This window comes from Peromyscus eremicus, chromosome 10 (assembly GCF_949786415.1).
Source record: "Peromyscus eremicus chromosome 10, PerEre_H2_v1, whole genome shotgun sequence".
NCBI lineage: Eukaryota > Metazoa > Chordata > Mammalia > Rodentia > Cricetidae > Peromyscus > Peromyscus eremicus.
Window position 1 is genome coordinate 30,891,045 of NC_081426.1, and position 26,943 is coordinate 30,917,987.

Consider the following 26,943-nt stretch of genomic DNA (forward strand, 5'->3'; position numbering starts at 1 on the left):
AAAAATAGAAAGAGTGCCTTCCTTTGGGTGATAAAATTAGGAGGAATTTTCTCTTTGTGCTTTTCCATATCCTCATCTTACATATGTATTTATACCTATATATTAATATAATATTTATAATATGTAAATAATACACAAAGATTCAAGCAGAAGCTAATAAAAGTCGTGGAGATGTAGTTCAGGGATAGAGTGTTAGTCTAGCATGAGCAAGGCCTTGAGTTGGTTCCCCAGTACTGAACTGGAAAATGTACAGCCACATACCAGTTTAAGCAAGGTTTGGTACACGCCTGTAATACCAGCATCATGAGCAACAAAGTGAGACCATGTCTTTCTCTCCCTCTTTCTCCTCCCCACCCTCTCTCACACACAAGATACTAAAAGTTTATAGGCTAAAGGTACAAATTTAGATGCCTGGAGAATGTTCACGGGTTAAGGGGAAGTTCAGTCTCTTATTTATTAATACTTCATAAGCCTGGAAAGGAGCTAGGTCTCTCACCCTTTAGTTACAAGGGGAGAAAAAAGGTTGAGAGAATTTCAGTGAATTCTCCAAAATCACGAAGCTTCTAAATGGCAATGGCTGGTCACTGACTGTGAGATTCAACTCTAGGGTCCTGCTCTTGCCGTCTAGCCAAACTATCTGCAACCTGGGCTTATTTCTGGTTAGGAGTAGTATCTACTGGAACTCTAGAACAGGGACAAGAAGCTCTTTGGAGAGAAGGTGGCTCCCTCACTCCACACAAAACTCCCTGCAAGGCATAGGAATCCTGGGGGAAGGAGGAAAGGGAGCTTTGTTGGCTGATTGAAGGAGACCAGAGAGTAGCACATCATTCCAGAATGAGCTGGCAATGGGGGGTTGCTGGCAGTACTGACAGAAGAGATGCATAGACACTATGTCATGGCCATGTCCCATGTACTCAGCAGGCCTGAATCACATCAAATATTTCATAGCATATTTAGTCCCACACAAAGCATATCCATTCATTTCCATTCCAGTTCAAGCACTTCCGGGTCTGGATGAGGTCCCACCTAAGAACTGGTCTTAGGCCGGGCAGTGGTGGCACATGCCTTTAATCCCAGCAGTCGGGAGGCAGAGGCAGGCGGATCTCTGTGAGTTTGAGGCCAGCCTGGGCTAAAGAGCGAGTTCCAGGACAGGCCCCAAAGCTACACAGAGAAACCCTATCTCGAAAAACCAAAAAAAAAAAAAAAAAAGAAACCAAAAAACTGGTCTTAGGATCTAAGGCTGCCCTCTGCTGGCCAGAACCTTGCCCTTGTCCACCTGAAAGCTCTGCTCAAGGTTCAGTAATGTCGCTTCCTCCTGCTGCTGGATACTAGTGTAGCGGTTCCTCCCCTCTTCAGACATGTTCATGACAGGCAGGGTTTCTGAACGGCTGGCCCCAACCTGAAGGCATCCAGCAATGCACACTGGAAGTATTGGAAGGAATGAGAAATCTAGGCCACAACCAGCCCTGTGTTTGGGCTCCAAAGGTCCAAAGCAAGCATGATCTCTCCAGAAGGCACCCAGGAGCCAGCAATTTTCTTAGGGGTGGTATAGATGCCAGCTCTGCTACCAATCTGAAGGAGCCTGAGCAAGCATTTTGTATCACGTTCTTGGAATGGGAACAACGAGTCTCTTACATGGGGCTGCTGCGGAGGTTAATAATCCACGTAGAACACTTGGTCCAGAGCCTGGTATGGCTGGAGCAGTCAGCCAGCCCTCAGCAACTCTAGAGTTTATCACCTCACCTCACCGCCTGCAAAGAACAGGAGCTCAGAGAATGAAGCCACTGGTTTAGAGGTGACGGCAGGCCCTGTGTCTGTCCCTGCTGGAGGCTGTAGCACATTGGGCCATCTCCCAACAGTCTTGGGAGACTTGGAGGTGATAGCAGTGAGGGACTGAAAGGAGAGTGGCATATACAAGCATTTGCCCTGTCTGGTTCACAAGTAGCTTGTGGACCCTACCACATAGTGTTGTGCGATATTTTGTTTGTGTTCTGACAAATATAGTTTGCCTGGAGATCAGAGGATGGAGCTAGCCACTAGTTAATCATAGAAGCTGGGCAGTGGGGGCTCACACCTTTAATCCCAGCACTCAGGAGGCAGAGACAGGAAGTGATAAGGCAGGTGGGACAGAGACAGGATCATGGCTCCTTTAGGTCTGAGGATCCAGAGAGGTAAGAAGTCACTGGTGGCTGTTCCTCTGCTTCTCTGATCTCTGATCTGGTTATTACCCAGATATCTGATTCCTGGTTTTTATCCATAAGACTAATTAGGTTCACGCTTCAACATAACCACTTTCCTAAGTGGCTCACAGGAAGGAGCTCACCCCCTGTGCCCCCAGGTTCACAGGCTCTGGGAAAGCTCCAGAGTGCAAAGAGCTTTGGCTCAGCAGCTAGCACAGAGTAAATAAATATGGTTGTCTGCTCTCACGGGAATGCAGACTTATGGTGGGGAGGTCAAGGCAGCGGAATTCAGGGAGTGCAGCATGGCTGGGATCCCCAGCAACTTGGAGAGAACATGCTGAACTCCGGAATCCCCTGAGGAGAGTAACTGCCCTGCTTTGTGTCTCACAAGCCCTGAATTAAAATACTTTCTGCTACACTTCAAAGTAAGAATGTCAGCTTTAAACCAAAGTACACAGTGAACATAAGTAACAATTTTACATGACTTTATTTTAATAAAACCACGTATTTACAATTCAAAAAGTCCTAGTTTGATACATTTTACTAAATAAAATTAAAGGTTAACTGTACAAGCAATTAAAACATGATATGTAGCAAGTGTTATCAGGAGTTTCCTATTGGCAAACTGTTTAAAAACAGTCACAAACCGAGCAGTTAGAAGTACCTTTGAAGTGAGCACTGCTCCCAAGGTGACAGGAAGCCTCTCCTGCAAGCAAGCTCCCTCTAGAGTGAGAGCTGCCCAGCACCCTCAAGTTTGGGGACTGAAAGTGAGGTGGGAGGTGCAGACTTCTGCAGGGTCTGTTTCCAGTTTGCCAAAACAGAAGGAGTATGAGAGATGCCCTCAGAGTAGAGGAACTTGGAACTGTAGAGCCTCTAAGGAGGGCACACTAGGCTCACACAAACAGGCTATAAAAACCCTGTTTGGACTAGAGATGCAGTCAGTGCTTGGCTGGCATGGAGTCTTGTTTGAGACTTCATGCATGCCCACAGATTATGTCAAACAAGAAAAGTTAAGAGCTGGGTTGTGAACACACAGAGAATTCCACAATGGCATTCACAACAAGGTGCCCAAGTCCCCTTGTCACAACACTTTCTGTATGACTTAAGGAATGTCTTTATGTACAGTAAGAAAATATATACATCTTGAGAGAACAGATGCCCATGTCATGGAATAAAAGTAGGTACATCTGCAAGGAACAACAGCAGACAGGGCTGGGTAGTCCACTTCTTACAGGCCAGCTGGGCCTGGGCTACATTCAGATCTGATGTCAAGAATGGCTGGATCTGGAGGCCACTGGATGGCTGGTGAAGACATCCTCCTCCAAGAGGTCAGACATCAGCCTTTCACACTAAGGCAGAGAGCTACATGGAGGGCGCTCCGTAGCCTCCCTGGAGAAGCCATGAGACTACAGATGAGACTCCAGGAAAAAAAAAAAGTGGTGGCATGGATGAATGGCATGATAGCCTGCTGATGCATTGGACGATCACAAACAGAGCAGATGAAGGGAACCCATGCAAACACACTGTCCTAAGGCTGACCCAAGTCTCCCTGCCACATGCTGTAGTCAGTCAAGGGCTCCCCAATGGCTGTCAGAAACTAGAACGATGGAGAGGATGATTTCTAGGGGTAGCAGGTATGGTTGCAGAGGGTTGTAGACTACAGATCACACAGGCATTTGCTGGAAAATATGTTCTCAACCCTGGTCTACCTGTACCCCCAGGAACAAGGATGCCAGTGGATTATCAGGAGGTAATCAGTTTCCACAGATACTGGATGTCCTTTGTATTATTCTATGCAAAAACTATTCATCTCTGTGAATTTGGATAATCAAATTACTTATACAAAGTTCTCAAGTCAAGGAAAAGCTCCAACAACCACCACCTCCCCAGTAAGCTGAGAGAGAGCAGCTGGAATGGGGAAGGGCTGATGACACTGAGAATCCGGAAGACTGCCTTACTCTTCGGTCCACACAGCAGTGTTTAAAGCTCATCTTCTAAAGCCAGATGGAGACAGGAAAGAATCACTGGCACTTAGAAGAGGTACAGCTGCTCAGGTGACAAAGGCAAAAAGAGACATTCGGCTAAAGCAAGGAAACCATCTCCCACACAATGGTGTTTTCAGAGGCTGCCATGCCCAGCCTCCCAGAAACAAGCAGGTAAGAGAGGAGCAAATTCTACAGTCCCTTCCTACCCCCCTTTCCTTACAGGGACGGTCTCTACCCCTTCTCAGCATGTGGCTCGCCTGCTCCAACCACAGTTACAGCCAAGATGCAATGAGTGCTGCTTTGGAGAGTGGGATCCTAATGTGAACTCTCAGCCTTCCTGCCATCAGGTGTCAAGGCAACAGGGTCAAATGTCAACACAAAGGTCAGGTGAATTTTCAGGAGCCTATGAGCATTCACCAGCAACTACTCTACAGGGTCCATCTTCCTTATGCTGTCCTTAGTAGGGAGATTAAAAACACACCTTCATCTCTGGAAAGATTATCTCGGTAACTAAATAAGTAATTCCTTTCTTATCCAACATATGAGCCAGTAACATCTCTGAGGTCTCCTAATAATATTTCTCATGCATCTTGGCTAAGAAAGATTGTAATGTACCTTCCAGTAGTTGGCATAATTGCATCACAATTTAATTAACTGCTGCTGGAATAAAGGAGCAAGGAGACAGCCTGCCCTTTCTTGAACCCATGTGGAAAATGCAGTGGCTAGCCATGACCAATTCCAGTGCATAGGTCCACTGAGCTGCTTAAGGCTAAGCCTGGATGTAATTCTTTAAGAGCTGTTTTGTTTTAAGGCCAACTCCAGCATCTGAAATCCAACATGGAAAGAGCCCCTGTTCTTCCCAGGCTTCAGTCTGAAAGCACACAGGTGCCATTTGGAGCTCTGCTTCAGTGGCAAGTGGGAGTTACCCGAGCCTCAGTGTCTGAGGGATGGGCTTCCTTTTTCCATTTCCCGGCTGTCTTTCTGCAGCGCAGACAGCACCTAGAATCACAGAGAAGACAGCTATGGTTAGACCCACAGGCCACACTGACCTGAGAATCTCATAGGAACAGTAAAAAAACAGCAGCCATCAAACACTCCCACCCCACCCCCCTACACGCCCGTTTTCTGGGCTGGCTAGCCTCTGAACACAACACTGAGGCCCAGGTTTCCCTCCCAGGGCACTAACAAGCCCCCTCCCCCATGTTGCTCATATGGCTGGTCCCTTTCACCAGGATGTCGGCCAGACAGAGGTGTGGCACAGTCTTGGAGTGACTGTTCCCTCCTTTGCTCTCCCAGCTCTTGGTTGACACCTTTAAGGGACATCCCACTGCACTGCTGCCTAACAGCCGCAGTGACAACCAAAGGCTACATTCCTAAGCCCACTGCATGCCAAGCAGAGTACTCTATGAGGCCAGACTGCCATCATCTTCAACCCCACCTTTCCATCTGGATTCAAAAGCCACTATAAGCAATAGGCTGCAAGATTCCAAAAACTTTCACGCAGGCCCCCACCCAGCTTTCAGAGGGACTCTCCTTAGCTTCAGGCTCTGTTGCCACCACCTTGAAACTCTCAGTAACTTTAGAGCCAGGGTCCCATGTTTCTATTCACACTGTTCTTTGTTTATTAATCAGAGAAAGGCTCTCCTCTGCCCCTGGATCCCTGACGACAGCCCAGTCAGTTCTGCTCTCATGTGAACTGAGTACACCTTTTTAATTGCTTTGCTGAACTATGTAATTCACAGGCAGTTCACCCACATAAAGCATGCCAGTCAATGGTTTTCCAGATCTTCAAAAATATGTGAAACCTCACCAAAAGTCAACGTTAAAGCATTTTCATCCCCTCAAGAAGTGCCTCGGGCCGTTGAGACCGCTCAGTGGGTAAAAGTACTTGCCACCAAGCCTGAAGCCCTGCGTGTCATGCTGGGACTCACAGAGTGGAAGGAGAGAACCAATTCCCACGAGCTGTCTGCTGACCTGCCCTCTCTCATGGGACATGCGCCGCCCTCTCTCACATAGTCATATACACAGGGAGGAGGGGAGCTTTCTGGTGGAGTCCTACAGAGGTGACCTAGACGTGCTGACACTACAGAACGGGACAGTCTTCCTACACACACTCCTCTAGCTGTCAGAAACCCAGACATGAGCCAAGCCACATGCCTTCAGCCTGAGCATCATTTCCAAAGACAGCCCGCCCTCTTCTAAAAAGGCTCACCGAGCAGCACACTGCTCCAGTCTCACAGCTCTGCCACATACTCGCTTACCTGTGCCCATTTCTTGTTCCGGCTCTGCATCTGGACTGTGGAGATGGCTGCAAACACCTCATCTGCTGGCAGGTCCTCAGGCAGCCTGGTCAGAAACTGGGCACTGTGGATGAAGTCCATCCTCGTCAGGATATCCTCGAACAGCTTCAGGATGCCCAGAGCTGTTCGGAAGAGAAATTCCTCCCCGTCTCGACAGAATACATCCCAGATGCGGCAGGCCAGGTCCAAGGGCAGGGACTTACTGTACAAGGTGAAGATCCTGGGGAGAGATGGAGCTTTTAGGTTTGGAACGGCATAAGGTATGCACAACACCCTGAGTCCCTGACTTTTACATACTGTGGATGGATGATACTGGCCTGCATTCACTCTGGGCCAATTGACATTTTATACAAAACAGCACTGTCAGCATCAAATGTATTATCAAGCACCACACAGCTTCTGAATCACAGATATTGGATAACTCCTACTTGGAGCAGATATCTATCAATCACCTACTATGTGCTCCCTGAGACAGGTGACACATACTAGGTCTAGTAAGACAGGCTATATAGCTCAGAGCATGGAGTCAGCTAGGGAATAAGAACAGAAAAGAAAATACTATTTGTCATTCTTGTAGGGGGGTCAGCAATGAAGCAAGGTGTAAATTTTTCTGTTGTCATTGTTTGGTTTTTGAGACAGAATCTAGTTACACAGCAGACTGTGCTGGCTTGGAATTCGTGATTCTCCTGTTACAACCTCTGAGTGGTGGGATATAGGCATGGCTTCTCAATGAATCTGACTGTAGATTACTAAAAACTGACCTTATACTTTAATAATGCAAACCATCAGATGAAAGGTATTCTCTTAACTCAGTGGTAAAGTGAGGACCTGAGTGACACACAGCACCCAGGTGCAGTGGCATGCACTTGTAATGTCAGGGCTTGGGTGGCAAAGAGAGGCAGATCCTTGGGGTTCACTGGGCGGCCTGGCCAGCCTGGCCAGCCTACTTGATAATGCCAGGACATTGAGAAACCCTGACCTTAAAAACAAGTTGAATGGCTTCTGAGGGATGACCCCTAGAGCTGACCTCTGGCCCACACGTGTGTATGCACTCACACACAAATGATAATCACAATCCAAACTACCTAACAACTATGCTGGAATAACACCTGTGCCCCGGGGTCAAGCACTTCTAATCTGGATTGGGCCTATGTCAACAGGTGGGTCCAGAGCACATGCTCTGGTTGGTATTATAAAGTGAGAAGTCTGGGTATGGTGGTGTACATGTGTAACCCCAGCCCTTGGGAGGCTGAGGCAAGAGAATGGCAAGTTCAGGCCAGCCTGGGTTATAAAGCAGCACTCTGTACAAAAATAACTAAAAATGAGAATGTAGAAACCTAACCTGCACCTCCCACACACAAACACCAGTCCACACATGAGAACCATGTCTCCTATCTCCTTAAAGACTGATGGGGCCAACAAGAACAACAAAAAAAGGATTCCCTCACATTTTTTTTTTAACCCCAAATCCATGATGTAAACTTGATTTTATTTTTCACATGTAGCATAAAACTACTGAATTCAGATTTGCATGTAGATCTCCATCAACTCCTTTAGGCAGGTATGAGACAGCACTGGAATAGCAAGGTCGTGTCTCCCTGAGGACGGCTATGTACCAATCCCTTCTGATTCTAAATAGCTCAGGTCAGGCATCTTTTTTTTTCTCCCTAGATTTATTTTTAATATTTTAGATTATGTGTACATGTGTGAGTATGTGCACATGAGTATAGGTACCTGTGGAAGCCAGAGGCATCAAATCCCCTTGGGGCTGGAGTTTCAAGTGGTAGTGAACCACCTGATGTGGGTACTGCGAACCAAACTTGGGTCCTCTGGAAGAGTAGTGTGTGCTCTTAACCACTGAGCCCACTGGGCATCTTTAAAAAGGACACAGTAGACCAGGATGGCCTCAAGCCTGCCATCCTCCTGTGTCAAGTCTCAGAGTCCTAGGTCATCAATACTTTTTAGAGGCCTGCAGTATGCTACTTGCTACTCACTGGCGATAAAGGTGCAAAGTGCTGAACAGACGACTCCGGACAAACAACACAGATGGGGTGTAAGGACAGAAAGGGGTTGTCAGGAGGGTACGCACTATGCACACACAGAAGGGTGAATGCATGCCAATGCTCTTCTACATCGGGCCATCAGGGCAGAACACATTGCTGAGGAGAGGCAGTTCCATCCACCCTAAAGAGGAAGCAGGCAGCCAGGAGAGGAGCTCAGGATGCCCCCCACACCTGCAGCAGAGTTCGTGACAACTACATTATCTGAGGGCAGCATGACGAGGAATCACGCCAGTTAATGAAGCAAACCAGGTACTGGAAAAAAGGCTGTCCGGGAAGAACCAGGGCACAGACTGAGCAAGGCCTGCTAGACTGTTCTATAGGCTCTGGACCTTATCCTAGAGAACTGGGAGAGTCTGAGGGAGCAGCAGGCTGACAGCTCCTGGCGGGGAGGCAGGCTAGGCAGATGACCCAGATAGCTGCTGTCATGGAGCAGAGAGGGAGCAGGAGAGCTGGCCCAAGTCAGGTATGACCTGGACAGTTGTGGGAAGCAAAAGAGAAACACACAAAACATCAGGTTACTGGCTGAGCCACCCAAAGGATGAAACTGTCATCTTATACTCTGAGTTTGAGACACATTATGTGCTGAAAGTTGGACATTCAGGTGATTTGACTGTCGGTTCAAAGGGGGGTGCTGTACCAGCAACACAGCTGAGTGACTAGTCTGTGTAGAAAGCACCAAGACAAGACAACCAGGATCAGAAGGTGAAGGCTATCAAACCGCTTCCCAGCCTGCACTGCACATACAAGAGTCTACCTGACCTCACTGTTAACAACTATTCTTTGTCTTATAAGGGAGTACAAATGATTGTGGCTTAGAACATTATATTACCTTCATATTTATGTGCCTTTTAAAGAAAATCTTTGTTTCGTAGAAGATGCCTCCTCATCCAAATCTCAGCCCTGGTGACTTTCTTGGGAGGCTGTTTCTGACCCTCGGGATAGATGAGTCTTCCTGTTGGTTTGTTTTGTTTGGGCTTAAATATGAACACCTATTTCCCCACAATTCAGTATCTTCATGAGATCAAGGTATAAGCAGGGATGCCCAGCTTCTTCTGAGACCTTTCCCCTGGCTTCTAGAAGGCCCACTCCTCCCTGTGTTCACACGGTCATAACCAAGTATTCCCTGTCAATGTTCACATTATACCTCATGCATCCCTTTCCTTTCTGTCATCTAGAGCAGCCACAGTTCTCTCAGACACAGTACAGTGCTGGCAAGGAGGGGCTCCGCCATTATTAATACTGAGTTACTTCTCTGTGCCTTTCGTACCTTCACATCTTTAGGGCCCTGAAGACTCCAGTAGGCATCTCAGTAACATGCTTCTAAAAGCCCCTCTGCTCAGGTCAGGGGCCTCCTATGGCTACCCGAGCATGGGTACCCTCTAAAGGTGTGCGGCTGCGACTAACTTCCTCCTGTCCTCTGCTCTTGGCTGCAAGTGCCTCTAGGACTCAGATCTTCAGTTCCCAGCAGCCCCTTCATGTTCCCTTCTCCCAGCTCAGATGCTTGGAGGTGGTGCCCCTACTTTTTTCTCTCCTCCTTATTACCAGGAAGCTACAAATGCTTAACTAGATTTCAAACCACACTTAGACTCAAAAGTCATAGAAAAGGAGCTGGGCAGCACCTCCATGGGCTGGTGAGCCACTTGGCTCAGTCACAGGTCAGAGGATGATGCCAGGTTGGCTCTGGCCCTGCAGACCTGGACGGAATAGGAGAGTTGATGTATCCACATAGCCTTCTCTTTATCTCAGAGTGCAAATTCACATCTTCTCTATGACTTAAGGCTCCATCCTGCTCCTAGTCAGTGACTATGTACAGGAGTCGGGTGGGCAGTGAAGCCCCTTGGCCTACCCAGGCCATTCTGGTGTTCCTACCATGGTGGGAAGACAGAATTTGAGAAGAAATGTTTCTCTGTTCCCTCTCTCAGGCCCCTGCAAATACTGAACAAAATATTAAGCAAGGCACTTTCAGGGCTGAGTCCACCTATTACAAAGCAATGCATTTCTGTGCTGCGGCACCAGTGCCATGAACCTTCAAGACAGCAGTTCCAGAGCTGGGAGCCTCCAGATAATCGCTACGGCTGAGCCTTCACTACTCACAGAAATACTTTTAATCTAGCCATGCCCAGTCCAATCACTTTTCTGTTTGCACTGAGTTGGATATGAAAAGAACTGAAGCTCCAGGACAGACACCGCCCCCCCCCCCCCCCCCCCCCCCAGGATCCAGTCCTCCTTACAGAGAAATCCTGGGCTACATGTGAGCGGCCCCAGGCTGCAAACAGCGACCCAGGGGCACTCTTGCTCTTCCATGGGGCATGCTTCCTTACTACAATCCCAAGAGGAGGTAGTCTCCCCTCCACTTTGCAAATGACGATACTGAAAACCAGGGCATGGTAGAAACCTGATCACAGCTTAGGGTGGGGAAATGTCAGCTAACTGTCTTGCCCATAGAGAACCTATGGCTAAAGACTTGGACCTACAGGCCATGGCACCAACTTCTAGCTGTGTCCAACTTCCTCAGCCTGACTGGTTCCCAGAAATGAGCCTTTCACCCACCACTGGGTCAGGAGCACCCTCAGCTGCTATCCTGCTCATGTTTCTAAGAAGGCCAGGAACAGGTAGAACAGGGATGTGAGTTAAGAACCCATGGGCCTGAGGCAGCCAGCTCCCAGTGTAGACTTGCATGCAGGCAAAGTCAAGGTGGCCACCTAGATTTCAGTTCAAATTCAGGTCCTGAGTCCAGAAACACTCCTGGTCCTAAGAGTAATCAGAAAAGCGCTTTCTGCTGCCTGTAGCCCTACCCTGAGTCAGCAGCATCCTCTCTGGTTCAGCACCTAGGAGGTAACAGTAAGCCCTGTACTCAAACAAGCTGTATGCCGGAGCTTCTGGAGCTTCCTTCTACCATACGCAAAGCCCCAGTTAGCCAGCATACTTCCAGAGGGTGATGGAGGGTTTTCTCTCCCTCCCTCTCTCTGTCTCAAACCCTAACTACAATGTGGTACCTACCCTCAAGGTGTCCTGGGGCAGATCCACAGCCTAGAAGGTAAGACCTATGAATAAACTCAGTACAGAACGCAATGGAAGCCTGACTCACTGACAGTCACTTCCTGGAACCTGCCCCACAAGGAGAAACCCCACAGAGTGACAGCTCTTCATCTCAAGACATCATCATATACGGAACACTCTGCTAGGTCTTTCGACTAGCTCGAGATTGTTTCAAAACTTCCTCCCATCCCCAAATAACTGCCACTGGACACAAGGGAGAAATCTTTTGGGACGTTAAGCTACTTCTCATCAGTTCTCCTACAGTATCTAGATCCTTGATAGTCAGAACACTCAAAACTCCATAGGAAATGAGGACAGCTGACAGGCCATTTCTCTGATCTTCAAGTCCACAGCAGAGTGGCAGACAGCCCACAGCTGAACAAGGGCCCTAGCCAGCTTCCTCCGCTAAGCTCTGTCCTGCAGGGCTGGAAGGGGAGGAGCCTGTGCAGGAGAGCAAGCAGACAAGCGGTTTTAGGCCACTGGCACCTAAAGGGACCCTTGGAAACAGAAATGTCCTTGTCCCACCCAGGACTTGAGCCAAGGAGGAGGCCAGGCCTTGAGGATGTAGAAGTGAACTATGAGGCTCTGAGAGGAACTACAAAAAATAGATACTGGCCAGGCAGTGGTGGCGCACGCCTTTAATCCCAGCACTCAGGAGGCAGAGCCAGGAGGATCTCTGTGAGTCTGAGGCCAGCCTGGGCTACAGAGCGAGATCCAGGACAGGTTCCAAAACTACACAGAGAAACCCTGTCTCAAAAAACAAACAAACAAAAAACAAAAAATAGATACTTTGAGAGTATAGGTGGTGGTGAAGGAGGGTAGAGAGCAGAGCAGCCAGGTGTCCGCTCACCCTGTGCAGCCATCTCTGAGCCGTCTCCCATGGAGCCACAACAGGCACACGATCCCTGGGGCTGGGCTCTCCTCACCCATTCTGTGCACTGTGCAGGGCACATGGGCATGAGTCAAGGCAGGCCCAGTAATTTTGAGTGTAGATGTGGCTTGAGGAGGTGGCAAGACACAAATGGAGCAAGGCTCTGGAGTCACACTAAACAGCACACACCCTAGAGGGTGACCCTGGGTGACTTCAGGGACAAAGCAATGAGTATTTTCACGTGCAGCCTCTAGTAACTGGGGCTTCCCCTGACCATCAGCACCCACCAAGAGCCAGGCTTACTGCAGACTGTTAATAAACAGAGTAATGATAATCAGGAGAAGGCACTCTTTGAATGCAGTTCAACTTTAGCACAGCACTTCTAGAGCCTTCCTGTGTGCCTAGCCCTGTAATGGGACCGCACACACAGCAGGCATCCTACTTGGCCCTTACTCCAGAAAGCAACAGCAACATGTCAGGAACAAGCCACCCTGCAGGCCCTCAGGGAAGCACAGTACTCAGAAGGCCTCGGGTATCAACCACATCACAGCACAGAGGACTCAGAAGCAAAACTCTATAGAGCTTCCTTTCCTTGAGGATACCCTGGACTCAAAGCCCTGCAGGCTGGGACAGGAACAAACAAAGATGCCCTTCAGGCCATGGCTTTCAGGAAACAGCCAGCCATCATCAGACTCAAAGTCAGTGAGAATAGACCATCATCGACAGAACACTCTCCATACTGTCATGGTGGTTCTGCTGCATGGAGCCTCTGTCCCAGTATTCACAAGTTAATGTCCTACTGGATTACCACATAACATGTAGCATTTTATAATCCAAGGTGAAAAAATGATTTGAATAGAATCCAGGCTAGAATCTAAGATTCCTGTGGAAGGCTTCAATAAGACCAGGTAAATGTCTAGGCTTCTAGCTGTGGGGAGGGTCTGCCTCCCAATGACCTCTTGTTTTGGGCTCTAAGTAAGGGAAATCTAAGGGTTCAGGGCTGACAGTCAAATATAGATACAAAACTGAGGGTGGCAAGGAGCCATCTGTGCACTCAAATGTTCATGGGGAGGACAAAAATCATCTGTTAAACAAAGGTACCCCTTTAAAAGGATATCCCAAACATTTATATGTAGCAGAAGCAGACAGGACAGCTGAGTATTGCCAGTGGTGGCCCATCCAAGCCTGGTGCTTACATTCTACAACAACATCAGCTCCAGTGACTTCAGCTACACGTCCAACCACCAAACCCTCATATACACAGTCAGCTGAACCAGTCACCAGGTTAAGACAGAAGCAACACAATGGATATCTGACACTCATTCTCAAGGATGCAGACAGCTCGGCTCTACTGAGTGAGTGATTTGGACTAGGTTTGGACAGTACTTATTTATCTTCTAGAAGACCTCTTGCTTCCTAAAGAAAGTGAAGGAAAACCTAAAACAGCCAGTCTCTGCCCAGAGTGGCTGAGTAGCTCATTTTACCTCTCTGAGTTAGTGTTGCAGTCCACATGGACCTTTTGGCCAAATGACATCTCTCCCCCGAAAAGCCCCTTCTCCAAGACAGAGTAGTCACCCTGAAATGCCCTAAATAGCCGATTATCATGGTCTCTGCAGGAGCACAATTAGACCTTGTAGACCGCAACATAGTAGGACATCATGCCTGGCTGGGGCACAGGGATCCTGAGGCACACTCTTCCACCACATGACAACTGTTCCCTGCAGCACTCAGGTCTCCAGGTCCCTTACCTGACTCTCAACCTGGTTACACTTGAGGGTGATAGCCAACCTCTCCTCATGACCATAACTACTTCTGTACAAAGATGTATCTGATCTACTGCTCCAGCTCACAATTCTGCAGCCTCCTACTTACATGTCTCAGGAAACTTCTATTTAGATCTCTCATAAAATTTTCATGCTCAAAGTCAAATGGCCCTCTGTGTTTTAGCTATCAGCTGCTGACTCTAGCAATCCCTCAGTAGCACTACCACCAACACCACAATCCCCTGGCAAGTCCACAACATGTTCTTAGGACCTGCCGTGACTCCTCTCCCTAATCTCTATCAGCCCTTGTTCTCCTTCATTGAACTCTCACCCGGGAGCTCCTGCCTCCCACGCTGCTTAGAGCTGACTTATACAACAAGCACAGGCTGTCACCATCTCCTGTGGCCCACAGCCTGGCCTCTGAGCTCCAGATGTTCTGGCTTCCCCATCTCCCCACCCTTATCCCCAGCCTTTTATGATGTCCCCCAATGCCACCAGCCCCGCTGCTATGCTCTGGCTTATTCTGAGGCCCCTACATGCTTTTTCCCACACGCCCATCACCCTAGGTTGGGGTCCACCACCTCCTCTCTCCCCTTCTATCTCAGTCTCTCCGACAGGGCAGTACAGTGACCAAAGCTCTGAAGCCCACATGCTGCTTCCACATTTACTCAAGTAATTTACACAATTACTCCATATTACATCAGTGAACTTCCAGTAAAAGGTCTGGCACAGAATTGCTGCCCAGAGACATCTCATCTAATGGATTGGCAATAGTGCTTTAAAAACAGATAGGTCTAAGGCACTGTCTATTGAGGGAGTCTAGAAGGTCAGTCAAGTCACAAACTGTGACAAAGAGCCTGGAGAATAAACAATAGGCATTCAGTGCAGAGGGGAGCTGGGAAGCAGGACAAGGAAACTCAGCTGAGTCCTCCAAGAAACTGGCAGTGACAACAGGAAAATGGACAAGGGATGAGAAGTGCTCTGGAAAGCAGGAAAGCCAAGTCTTACCAATCGATTAGGTAGATGTCTGCAGTTAAGTTGTTTTTCTTGAAATGCGCAAACAATTTCGGCAAGTTTTCTTCAAAGAATACCTCAAATGCAGCAAAGTAAGTCAACATCTAGGAAGACAATGTTAAACACACTAGTAAACTAATTATCAGCATGAGTTTCAAATCCACACCAGTCAAGAGCTTTGCTCGCTTAGAGCAATAGAATAGAATCTAATAATTTTTATCCAGGTAACATGTAGATAAGCATAATGCTATTTCTGAGCTTCTCATAGCAGTCTGTTCACATCCTATCATTTCTTCAAGTTACAGGGAAGACACTGAAACCCAGAGCGATTGCTTAACTTGCCACACAGGGGCAAAGTACCGGTACGTGGTAGAGCTAGGACTTGAACCACGGTCTCTACAGCTATGAAGGTTGCAGCTGCATTGTGAGAGATACCTGGAAAAGCAAGCTGCTTGCTGCCCATGCCTAGCACATTCACAATAGGAGAGACAAGACTAGAGTCTGAGGGAAGGGCAACACAGCTCCAGTTTAAACTTGTAGGTCTTTGACCACAGCAAACGAAGACACTACAAGGAGGAGGCAGCAACAGGCCAGGTTCTTACAAGCTTTGTAAGAAAAGAAAGCAAGCAGGGTGGGAGGAGAGGCGGCGTGAAGCAATCGATAGGAAAGAACAAGAGCTCCTGCTGGATGGGAGCAAGCACACCTGGGGGAGGTGAGTCTGCTCTACTGACCGTCCACCGAGTGCAGAGGCAGAACCCAACCCCGACTTCTCTTACTCATTTTCAGGAAGGGACTAACACTGTAGATCACAGGGACATGCGGCAATGTCTAGGGACACTTGCGGGAATGGGTGGCATTAGTGTATAGAGGCCTCCAATGAACAGGAACCCCCACAGCAGTCATCTGGCCCAAAGCTTGCCTGCCAGTGCTGCCCAGAGCAAAGGTCTCAATCAACACTATAAAGCTGCTTCTCCCTTTCCTCACTCCACATTCAAGAAAGAAATCTGGGGTCTTCAAAATTAGCAGAAGTGGGTACCATCTTACTATATATAGAAAGAAAAAATTAAAGCTCAGCTTGGTGGCACACAACTATAATCCCAGCAGTCAGGAGGCTGAAACAGTACCAGCTGACTGTCAGCAGGCTCTGACAGCTTATGAGTTTAGGGTCAGCTGGATTATCATTTAAGACTTTGTTCCAAAACAAAACAAAACAAATTTAAACTGACATCCAGGAACTACTTCCTAGGACTAATACATAGACAATATAAAGTCAGTAGTAGCAACAAGCTGTTCAAGGGTGAGAATCTCCCTAAAGACTTCATTCTCTTCTCGGGAAGTTCTTATCTGCTTATGAACGGATCTTGTAACTGTTCAGTGAAGAAAACTTAGCACAGGAGCACTACAGGTCAGGCTTGTGGTGCACCTTGTAATCCCAGCAGTTGGGAGGCTACGGCAGGGGGTCCAGGAGTTTGAGGCCAGACTGGGCTCCCCAGTAGGACCAGGCCTCAAAATATGAAACCAAATAATGACAAAATACGAGTTATGAAGTGCCTGTCCATAAGTGCTCCTGCTTTGAGGTCAATTCCTTAGTACTATACAGAGTGACAGCCGCACTGGGTCTACTACACACTCCTTACCCAGCAGTGAGTCACTGCTGCACTGGGGGTCTTGGCAGATTTCATTTACCACTCCACTTCCCCTAACCCCATTTCAAACCCTTCTCCTATTTACAATTATAAATAATTATATAGCAACAATCTCTATGCATACTGCTTTGTTCACAACTGTGACTTTTCTCAGAACCAATTCTTACAAGAACTTTGTATCAAAGCCACTCTGAGCAACAGAAATTGAATACCAAATAATCTTCGTGAAGGACCCTGCTAGCTGACACTCCCCTAATGGCCAGAGTGAGCAGCAGCTTCAGAACAAAGACTGTTGGGATCCTGAAGACATTCAAGGAAGAAGCACTCCAAGCTGACATATACCATCAGATAGTTGAGGTCTTGATAGACTAGTGGTAATGACCAGGAAATCAGAGCAACACCAACTTAAAAGCTGGTGAGTTTTCTTCCAGTAAGAACCAAGTTCAGGACCCAGAATGGATTCAAACCCCAGCTCTCCCACGTACCAGATACGTCTTGGACAAGCCATTTCCCTCCTCGGTCTGTTCCCACATCTGGACTATGTAGGGGACTCAGCTGTGAAGTATGTGAGGGTCTCTTAAAGACCACCAATGGTAAAGGCCATATACGCAGGACACTAAACCACTGCCTTGTTGAAGTAAGGGAGCCTGGTCTGGAGCACGTCTCCTTCCTCATTTCTTCTGTGCTTGCGTAGGTTCCACAGAGCCGAGTCCCACCATGACAGTGAGCAGCAGCACGCATCAGCCCTTGGGTATTCTACTCAACTAACGAGGGCGGGCACTGCTGTTACATCTCCCTAACACAAAGTGCACATGCTTGCACAGAAGTTACCCTCCACCTCCATGGAAAGGGTACAGTGTTTTAGACACACTGTCTCTCTAGGGGAGAATGGAAGGTGCAATGGCCTACATGTTTCTACACTTAAGTTCATGTGTTCTTCATTATAAACAGCCCATTATGCATTTCCCGCCTTGAAAAGACAGAATGATTGGGTAGTTCTTGATGCATAAAGACATGGTACTGGGACATACACAGAGCATACTCACAAGGCCATGGTCCACTCGGAAAAATGCCATTTGACAGGGTTTATTCAAAAGATTAGAAAAAGCAATAAAGGCATCTGCAGTATCTAGGTTCAAGATCAACACTGCAGCTATAAAGGACATGCCCTGAACCTGAAGAAGGAGAGAAAGGTTATGTTAACTAATGTGGCCACAAAAGTCAGAGCAGCTTTTATTTATTAAGAGAAACCTTCCTGATAAAAAGGCCCCTACAGACACCCATTCACCCCCTAAATAAACCCTGTCAGATCAGACCCACCCTCCTCAGAGCGACAGCTCTGCCTATCAGGCACCTGCTCTTTCTTCCCTCTATCCCCTTCCCCCTCTAATGAAAAATCATAAGCCAACCTCACTTTAGGCCTTTGGCATCTGAAATACTGTGTCTGGTATGTGCCATGCTGGGTTGTGGTGCTGTGGTCACCTGTATGAACTCAGCAGGCTTAAGTAAGACCATGCATACATAACACATCTGTTTAGCTACAAGTACAGCAGCACCACACTTTTGAAAAATGGTTAATGGTAAAGCCTTTTCTATTTCATTTCAGGGATAAATCACATGCAAAAAATAAACCACACCTAGTTAAAATGTGATGAATGCTACAGAGCAGCCATGTCAGCCCAATTTCTCCAAGGAAACTGAATCAACTCATTTCTCTCAAGACTTTTTATATTCTTCAAAAGGTCATAATAGCATTCAATATGAGAGCTGGGCAATGTTTTGACTTTCTTTATAGACCATAACATCATGAAAAACTGGAAAGCATCACTTACATAACCCACATCCGGCCGGTAACAAGTATAAGCGCCCAAAATACTGTGCAACATGTCATGATATGGACCACCCTAAAAGGATTGACATACCAAAATCAACACATGCATAAGTACTGTTAGTCTTAGAATAGCATCTGATCCCATTGCTGCTACTGTCACCACTGTCACCCTGCTGATCACACAGGAGGGACATTGCTGAGCACTATGCTAGCAGCTCTAGATGCATTATGCAATTTAATAAATGAGCTAGTAACTTGCTGTTAATGAGAAGTCTGCAATTCTGTCTATGAAACTACTCTAGATAAGCTAAAGGAGCCGAGCGGTGGTGGCGTACACCTTTAATCCCAGCACTTGGGAGGCAGAGCCAGGCAGAGCTCTGTGAGTTCGAGGCCAGCCTGGTCTACAAAGTGAGATCCAGGACAGGCACCAAAATACTACACAGAGAAACCCTGTCTCAAAAAAAAAAAAAAAAAAAAAAAGAAAGAAAGAAAAAGAAAAAGAAAAGCTAAAGGGTCAGCTGTGATCAGTACCCTCATGAAATGCCCTTCCTTTGGCTCATGTTATAGAGTCATGTTCTATTCCAAGTTCAGTAGTAAGCCAGGTGGCCAAGACTGCTGTGGGATGTTCTGTATGGCAAATGTGTTGCTCTGATTGGTCAATAAATAAAACACTGATTGGCCAGTGGCCAGGCAGGAAGTATAGGCGGGACAAGGAGGAGAATAAAGCTGGGAAGTGGAAGGCTGAGTCAGAGAGACACTGCCAGCCGCCATGATGAGAAGCAGCATGTGAAGATGCTGGTAAGCCACGAGCCACGTGGCAAGGTATAGATTTATAGAAATGGATTAATTTAAGCTGTAAGAACAGTTAGCAAGAAGCCTGCCACGGCCATACAGTTTGTAACCAATATAAGTCTCTGTGTTTACTTGGTTGGGTCTGAGCAGCTATGGGACTGGCAGGTGAGAGAGATTTGTCCTGACTCTGGGCCAGGCAGGAAAACTCTAGCTACACAAGACTCCTCAAAGCAAGTGGCAAGGCTGAGCCTTGTACCCACAACAAGTATGGTTCTTTCTGCCTCCCTTCTGCCCATCACTCTGTTTCCTCTGCATCCTTCTGAACAGCAGGGTTTGGAAAACATGCTCTAAGTCTTAGCTCCTAGTACATTCCATTTCATTTCAAGCTCTCTCCCAGCTAAGATTTCCATTTGCTCTTGCAACAAGAAGACAAGCCCAGAGCTGTCCCACACTGTTGTCAGTGTGCCAGAGACACTCTAGAGGGACTGGCTGGACCTAAGTAAAGTTCCTAACTGCCTACATCTACCACATGCCCTCATAGAACAGGAATGAATATTCTTTCTGGCATAAATGACTAGGAAGTCACTCCACAGGTACTGCTGGGTAGCTTACAAAGGAATGACATGAACCAGATGATCACATTTTCATTTTTTATTTTGTTGGTTGGTTGGTTGGTTATAGGGTCTCACTGTATAAAAAGGATAGCCAAATTCCTGCCTCAGCCTCTCAAGTACAGGAATTACAGGTATATGCCACAACTCCCAGCAGAGATCATTGCATTCTTACCTATTTAAAAAAAGCTGTATCAAAAAGACATTTTCAAATCACAAAGAGCCAAATAAAGAAAACAGAATGGAGGCAGGGGAAGGCAAAACACAGGGCTGGGAACAATGGTGGCAGATCATGAGCTGACCCGAGGACTAGAGTGAATAAAGAGATTCTATGTAATCTGAGACTGGGAAAGACTATACTGCTCTTTCCTTAAAGGATTTTCCACCTTGTCATTCCATCCCCTCATGTTGGTGCCAGCTCCTTTTCCTGAGTGCCCTGCACTTGTACTGGACTCTTGTGTTCTTTCCCCAGCCTTTGCATTTAATTGCATTTATCATTATCCATTCCCAGGACTGAAAACCACTGACCAAGGAAGTCTCACTTAAAGGAAGCCTTGAGAGAATAACATACCCAGAAGAGACCACAGAGCTTCCATGTCCCCTCTTCAGAGCTCACCCAGGTAAGCACTAAGGGACTGTCCATTTCAACATTTCTGAAGCAGAATTTAGGGGCCATGTTTCAGGAGAAGCCCTCTAAGACCCAGTGATGCAAAGCTGGGCCTCAGCCTCTGAAGAGACTTCAGGCTCTTAGGGCTCCATGATTCTGAGGTTTGGCCCACCGCACAGTAGGACCTTCAGGAACATGCTGGGAAGCCTGCCCAGCCATGCTCTGAGTCCCACTTGCTTTCTGGTCTCAAATCTCTGGTTTTAACTTCTGCCAGTGAGAAAGGGTACAAAGCTTCTCCCTGGCAGTCAAGAGAGCAGGCACCATGAGCTCCCTCTGAAGACTCTCATGTCCCCACTTCTGGGCGGCCAAAAGTGAAAAGTCTTTAGTCTTTGGTGGATCCCACTGTCATTTAGTTTCAAATACAGTCAAAGATAAGTAATAGTCAGTTAGCACTGATGGCTTCCCTCTGTGAGTCAAGTACTGTAAATAAGGCTCTAAGGCTGCAGAGATCATCCCTAGTCACAGATGAACAGATTACAGGGCAGAGAGATTAAATATTTTACTTGAGGCCAAACTACTAGCAAGAAGGCAACTGATCAGAATTAAATCCAAATCTGTGAGACCAAAGTTAACCCCCTTCATAAAGCAGCACTGCCTAATCCCCTTCAGAGCTAGAGTCACAGGAGACCTCACTGAGGTGGAGAGGCCTAAGTGTCCAGGAAGTAGAAGGCCTCAGAGGAGATGACCAGGCAGTGGGCAACAAGGTATGGTGTGGGCTGAGGCCTACAAAAGTGTGTGGGAAGAGAAAGGCACTCCTTCAGAAAGAGAAAGGGCCATTCTGAAGATGCTGCCCAGCTAAGTCCACACATGCCACCAAGCCTGGGCAGTACTCCCAGGGTTTATGGGCTAGACACTGGGCCAAACTACTGGACAGCGTTATAGACTTTTCCCTTGCTTTGATTGAAAGAGTCCTAAAGCTCAAATGCAAACATTTCCAGCTGAATTAAGATCCTCCACACCTAGACATTGGAACTCTGCTTTGTGGAATCACTGAGACAGCAACAACCCCGTCACTAGAACCCAAAGACTCCTCTTGGCCCTCTATCCCCAAGCACCCACAGTACTCAGACTGGTGCCGCCCTCGAAGCTGGCTAGTCCCGGATGCCTGGCCAAGTCATGCTTGCTGCCTGATTCTCAGCCACAAACCAGAGTCCTAGAACTCTGCCCTCAACACACTCTGCTCTAGCTTAGGAGAAGTCCTTACCAGTTCTGCATCCACCAATTCTGCATCCTCTAAAGAGGTTGCAGGGACAACTGTGTCCTCTACACTCATTCTTGCACAGGAACAGGGTCCCAACACTTCTGTCACAGTTGTGCTTCCACCTGGCACATGCTCTCTGCCAGACTACATCAATTACACCTAGTGCATGCACAGACAAGACTGCTCTCTTCTTCCTGTATGCGACCGCTGATTCTCCACATTCCAGAAGAGGACAGTGCCTCTCCTGTGCCGTCAGACGGTCCAGCCCAACCACACTGCTCCCAAGCCCACCTAAACTCAATGCTCTGGGCCTGTTCATTCTGCAGCCACTTAAACAACTCATTCCAGTTTGTTACACCACCCTTCCCCAGTGAGCCATGGTGTGTAAGGCAGGATAACAAACTGGGAACCATGGTGCATGACTTGAGATTCCAATACTGATCAGCAGGCAAGGAGGTGAATGGAAGGAGGTAGGGCAGCCAGGAGAGGTGAGGGAGCTGCTGTGGTGACCTACAATGCCTAGGCTCTCAGATAAAGCAGTGAGCACTGAGAAGGGAAAGGTGCAGAAATACGGAAGACAGCTAGCGATACTACTAGCTTGCAGGAGGGAGGGCCCAAAGGAAACCTCTGGGTATACATCTCTTGGCTCAAAGAACACAAGGCCTTGAAAGGAGACTCTAAGATCTGCTGCCAGCCATCTTTGTATGTGCCCAAATGACTGAGAGGAGGCCTCTCTTGCTCCACTAACACCCAAAGACAAGAGTCCATTCCCTATACCTCCTGGCTCATCATCTTAGAAATCCCAAGACCCCTGTTCAGCCAACCATTCCGGCTACACCAAGGCTATGAGGCACTCCTTCCTGGCCCTACTTTCAGTAGGTCCCTGAAATCATGGAGGCTCCTACCAAGAGGACACAGTTACCTGCAGTCCTAAAAACAGAAGAGCATGAGGAACATTGTAACAACACAACCACCCATAAGTCCTCTGCACCACCTACTGAGGCTCTGGCATGTACACTTTACAAAAACAACCAATCACCTTTAAAACAGAAATATGATCAATAAGAACCAGTTACACTCATTTTAAATATCTAAATTCACTGTCAGTGACACCCACCTAATTCCCCACCAAAACCCTAGGTAACCTTTCCAATAGGACTACAAATACATGCAGCTTGGCATTCATAAAACTTAAACGGAGAACACTTGTGACAAATCCCCACCACTTACTTGCTGGAAAATGCAGAGATTAGGAAACGTTCTGGAAATGTCCAGTTTAATAAGCTCCAGACTGGCCTCTCTGTCTGCTGCTGAAAACCCAGCATCTGTCAAAAAAGCAAAAGCCATTGCACACCTCAGCACAGACAGGGGTCATTACAAGGCTCTGAAGCTTTGTAACGTGAGCTAGAGAAAGCTCTTCACAAGTACACAAGCAGACGCCTTGTCTACACGTGAAGAGTGTGTCCACCTTCATGAAGAGTGCACGGCAAGTGTAGTGTCTCACTTTAGGGATCAAAATGCCTCACGGCACCAGCCAGAACATCAGATTATTTTCTAGAGTCTAAAAACCACAATCTCGTTTGAGATTACTTGTCATCAACAGCAATCAGGAAAATAAGTACAAGTTGGGAAATACACACAATGAACCCAGGCATGGGAAATCATAACAAAGATGATTGTTCTACCTAAAGAATCTCTGGTGAGAATTTGTTATGTGTTGCCTCAAAAAATTAGAAGTAGCCAGGCAGTGGTGGCACACGCCTCTAATCCCAGCACTCGAGAGGCAGAGCCAGGCGGGTCTCTGTGAGTTTGAGGCCAGCCTGGTCTACAGAGCAAGATTCAGGACAGGCACCAAAACTACACAGAAAAACCCTGTCTCGAAAAACCAAAAACAAAACAAAAAAAAAAAAGGAAGAAAGAAAGAAACAGAAATCAGAATGGGTTTACCAGATGTAGGAGAGGATAGGGCAGGAAGGAACCAGGGAGATACTGGTCAAAAGATACAAAATTTCAGATTAGAGAAAATCCCTACAAAATAGTAGCTATTGCTAATTATACATAGTATCCTTGAAACAGGCCGTGAACAGAGGAAAATTGTTTTCCCCATTAAAAAAATCCAAACTGGACTAGGGACATAGATCAGTAACAAAAAGATGGCCTAGCATTTGTAAGCCCTGAGCTCCATCCCCAGTGCGGAGAAAGAGAGAGGAGCGGGAGCAATCTATGTGAGGTAATGTGTATTACCTAGCATAAATGACCTAGATTTATACTTAAATTCTAACTGTTGAAACCCCTAAAGTCTAAAATCCTGAAAATATAATTCTGAAATTTTTAAAACTTATTTAACGGCATTTACTTACATTTTTATCGTAATGTTATAAATGCTTCAAAACATGTGCATGATAGGCACACAAAATCTTGTCAATTTAAATAAAAATAAAAATAGGAACAGCTATGTTCAAATATTCATAAATAATGTCTTCTGTATTTTTAAATTCCAACACCATATAAGACAGCATGAAAAGCACACTGCCCACCCACAGAGGCATCGTTCTTGTGTACAATGGGTCTTTCCTCTAACCTCACAGATACAAACTGCTGCGGCCTCTAGAACACTCAATGAACCAGGCTCCTGGGCAACTGTAATTAGAAGCAACTGGTTGTCTGTGAGCAGGAGACACAAACCCTCTCAGGAACTGCGGGGTTCTAGTTCTTCTCAAAGTTGTTTCCTTTCCGTTTTTGTTTTCTAACAGTCCCTTTGCCATAAAGCCACACTGGAGCTGGTGAGTACAGCTGCTGTGACTGCTCGGTGAGGGAGGAGCTGTACCTTCGTTCTCCACTTCTGAGCCTCCAGTGCTGAGGGACCGCCACCGTTCCTTGGCCCGGGCCAGACAGATGTCAAAGAGCTCTGAAAGAAAGGCTCTGGTGAGTCTTACTTGTACACGTTCCCTCACCAACAGCAGAGAACACACAACTACCTCCTTTACCAAGGTAAGGAAGGCACTCTTCCCACAACTCCTCCCAGCTTGGCCTGAAAGCGCCCTGCCTAAAGAGAGCCCTTTACAAAGCAGATTGCGAACACTGCCACAGTGCTTGGTGCCTTCCACTACTCCAAATGCCCTGGGACTGAAGAGATCAATCAGTCTCTCATCTATGGACCAAGGGATGGGTGGAAAGAGTCTAACTGGTTTCTAATGGGTTTGAGTCATAATCTCCAAAGACAATCCCAAATGCTTTAATGCTAAATGTTGAAATCCTGAAAGTCTAAAATCCTAAAAATAGAATTCTAAAAGAAAAAAAGTAAACACATTTACTTCCATCAAGAGGGGGATTTGAGAAACATAAGAACAACAGACCACTTCATGTGCTGCTTTGTACAACAAAACAGTCATCACAGTGTGACTTGTAAGCATCACAGTGGATGAAAGGCACTACATACCTAAATCACAAGTAGATGGCCTACATACACAGAAATACGCCAAAAAGCAAAATATATGAACAGCTATCACTATGGTTCATAACTGTGCACCACGGTTCCTAACTAGCCACGTGAAACACTGGGTCAGACAACCTAAATCTTTGATCAAAGCTAAGACAGGTTACCATTGCACATATAGTCACCCAAAGAGCCCAGACTTCAAAGAATGTTCTACAAATGCAGATGTCCAATCTGCACACACACAATCAACACCATAGTAATGCACATTCACATAGTCAAATCTGAAAGAAATGCACCAAATGAATTGGGGCAATCTAAAGTTTATATACAACTCCTTCTTGGAATATTGGAAGTGGCATGAAAATAAAGCACAGAACATGGGCTGGAGAAATGGCTCAGCAGTTAACAGCACTGACTGATCTTCCAGAGGACCTAGGTTCTATTCTCAGCACCCACACTGCAGCTCACAACCATCTGTAAGCCCAGTTCCAGGAGATCTAACACCCTCTTCTGGCTTCTGCAGGCACTGCACACATGTGGTACACAGAGATACATGCAAGCAAAACACCCATACCCATAAAATAAAAAACAAATACAATCTTAACACACACACACACACACACACACACACACACACACACACACACACACCCCAAACTGCAAAAAATGCTGACAATTTGGGGGGTGCTTAAAAACAAAACAGAGTAAAGGACATTTTATATAGGAAACCATTTTACAAGGGTAGAATATGGGCAGCTCCATGGAGGTAGCCCACAAAAGCTGACACAATTCACCATGTTGCTCTTTCCTTTAGGCCATGGCTCTCCTTGGAGACACATCTATATTTACTTTCTAAATTCTTCTAGGATTTACCATACACAGACACGACTGTTCCATGTGACACTTGCTGCCTGGCCTCCTGCACTATACTTCCTGCACACATTCTACCTGCATTGAACGAACCACAGAAGCAGAAGCTGCAGAAGCAGTACCAATGAACAGCCTGAACACTGTTGCCAGCTTCTGGAAAGAAGTATCCCATATAATTATTTTCAACTAGTAAGTAACTGCTGACATCTTCAGGCAAATGCTACTTGAGTTCCTGAAAAGCTACTGAATGTCATTAGCTTGGAGAAACACCACTGCAGACATATGTTTTTGTTGTTGTTGTTGTTTTTTAAATACCGGCATTTTCTGACCCTGCTGCTTTGCATGAGCAATCCTTCCAGAGATTCTGGCCTTCTCATGTAGCCTTTTCCATGGGAATTGTTTTTGAATTCAGTTTCAAGGATTTCAATATTCAGAATTTTAACTTTCAGAACTATGATTTCTGGGATTAAGATGAGCACCATCTTCAAATAAGGACATGAGGAGCTTGCTGCCCATATGGCACAGGATTCCTCATCTTGCTGCTAGAAGAGTGGGGGGTAGGAATTGGTACCCTGAACAGGCAGAGCTCTCAAAGAACAAGGATTCTTGCTGTCAGAAAACTGTCAGAAGTCTCCAAATCTCTTTCACATCCAGATACAGGGCACAGAGGC

General features: G+C 46.8%; 1 protein-coding gene across 2 annotated transcripts in view; it reads right to left on the reverse strand.

Moving 5' to 3' along the window:
- Positions 1-4,787: 4,787 nt before the first annotated feature.
- Positions 4,788-26,943, reverse strand: part of Tbc1d14 (TBC1 domain family member 14) — a 93,953-nt gene continuing 71,797 nt past the window's right edge. For both annotated transcript variants that reach the window (XM_059275766.1, XM_059275767.1), the window contains 7 exons: positions 24,791-24,871; positions 23,194-23,288; positions 18,694-18,765; positions 17,908-18,036; positions 15,210-15,319; positions 6,427-6,685; positions 4,788-5,164 (listed from right to left, as the gene is read on the reverse strand). In XM_059275766.1, the coding sequence (XP_059131749.1) occupies positions 5,099-5,164; positions 6,427-6,685; positions 15,210-15,319; positions 17,908-18,036; positions 18,694-18,765; positions 23,194-23,288; positions 24,791-24,871 (812 nt within the window). In that variant the 3' untranslated portion in view covers positions 4,788-5,098. The remainder of the gene's footprint in view (positions 5,165-6,426; positions 6,686-15,209; positions 15,320-17,907; positions 18,037-18,693; positions 18,766-23,193; positions 23,289-24,790; positions 24,872-26,943) is intronic.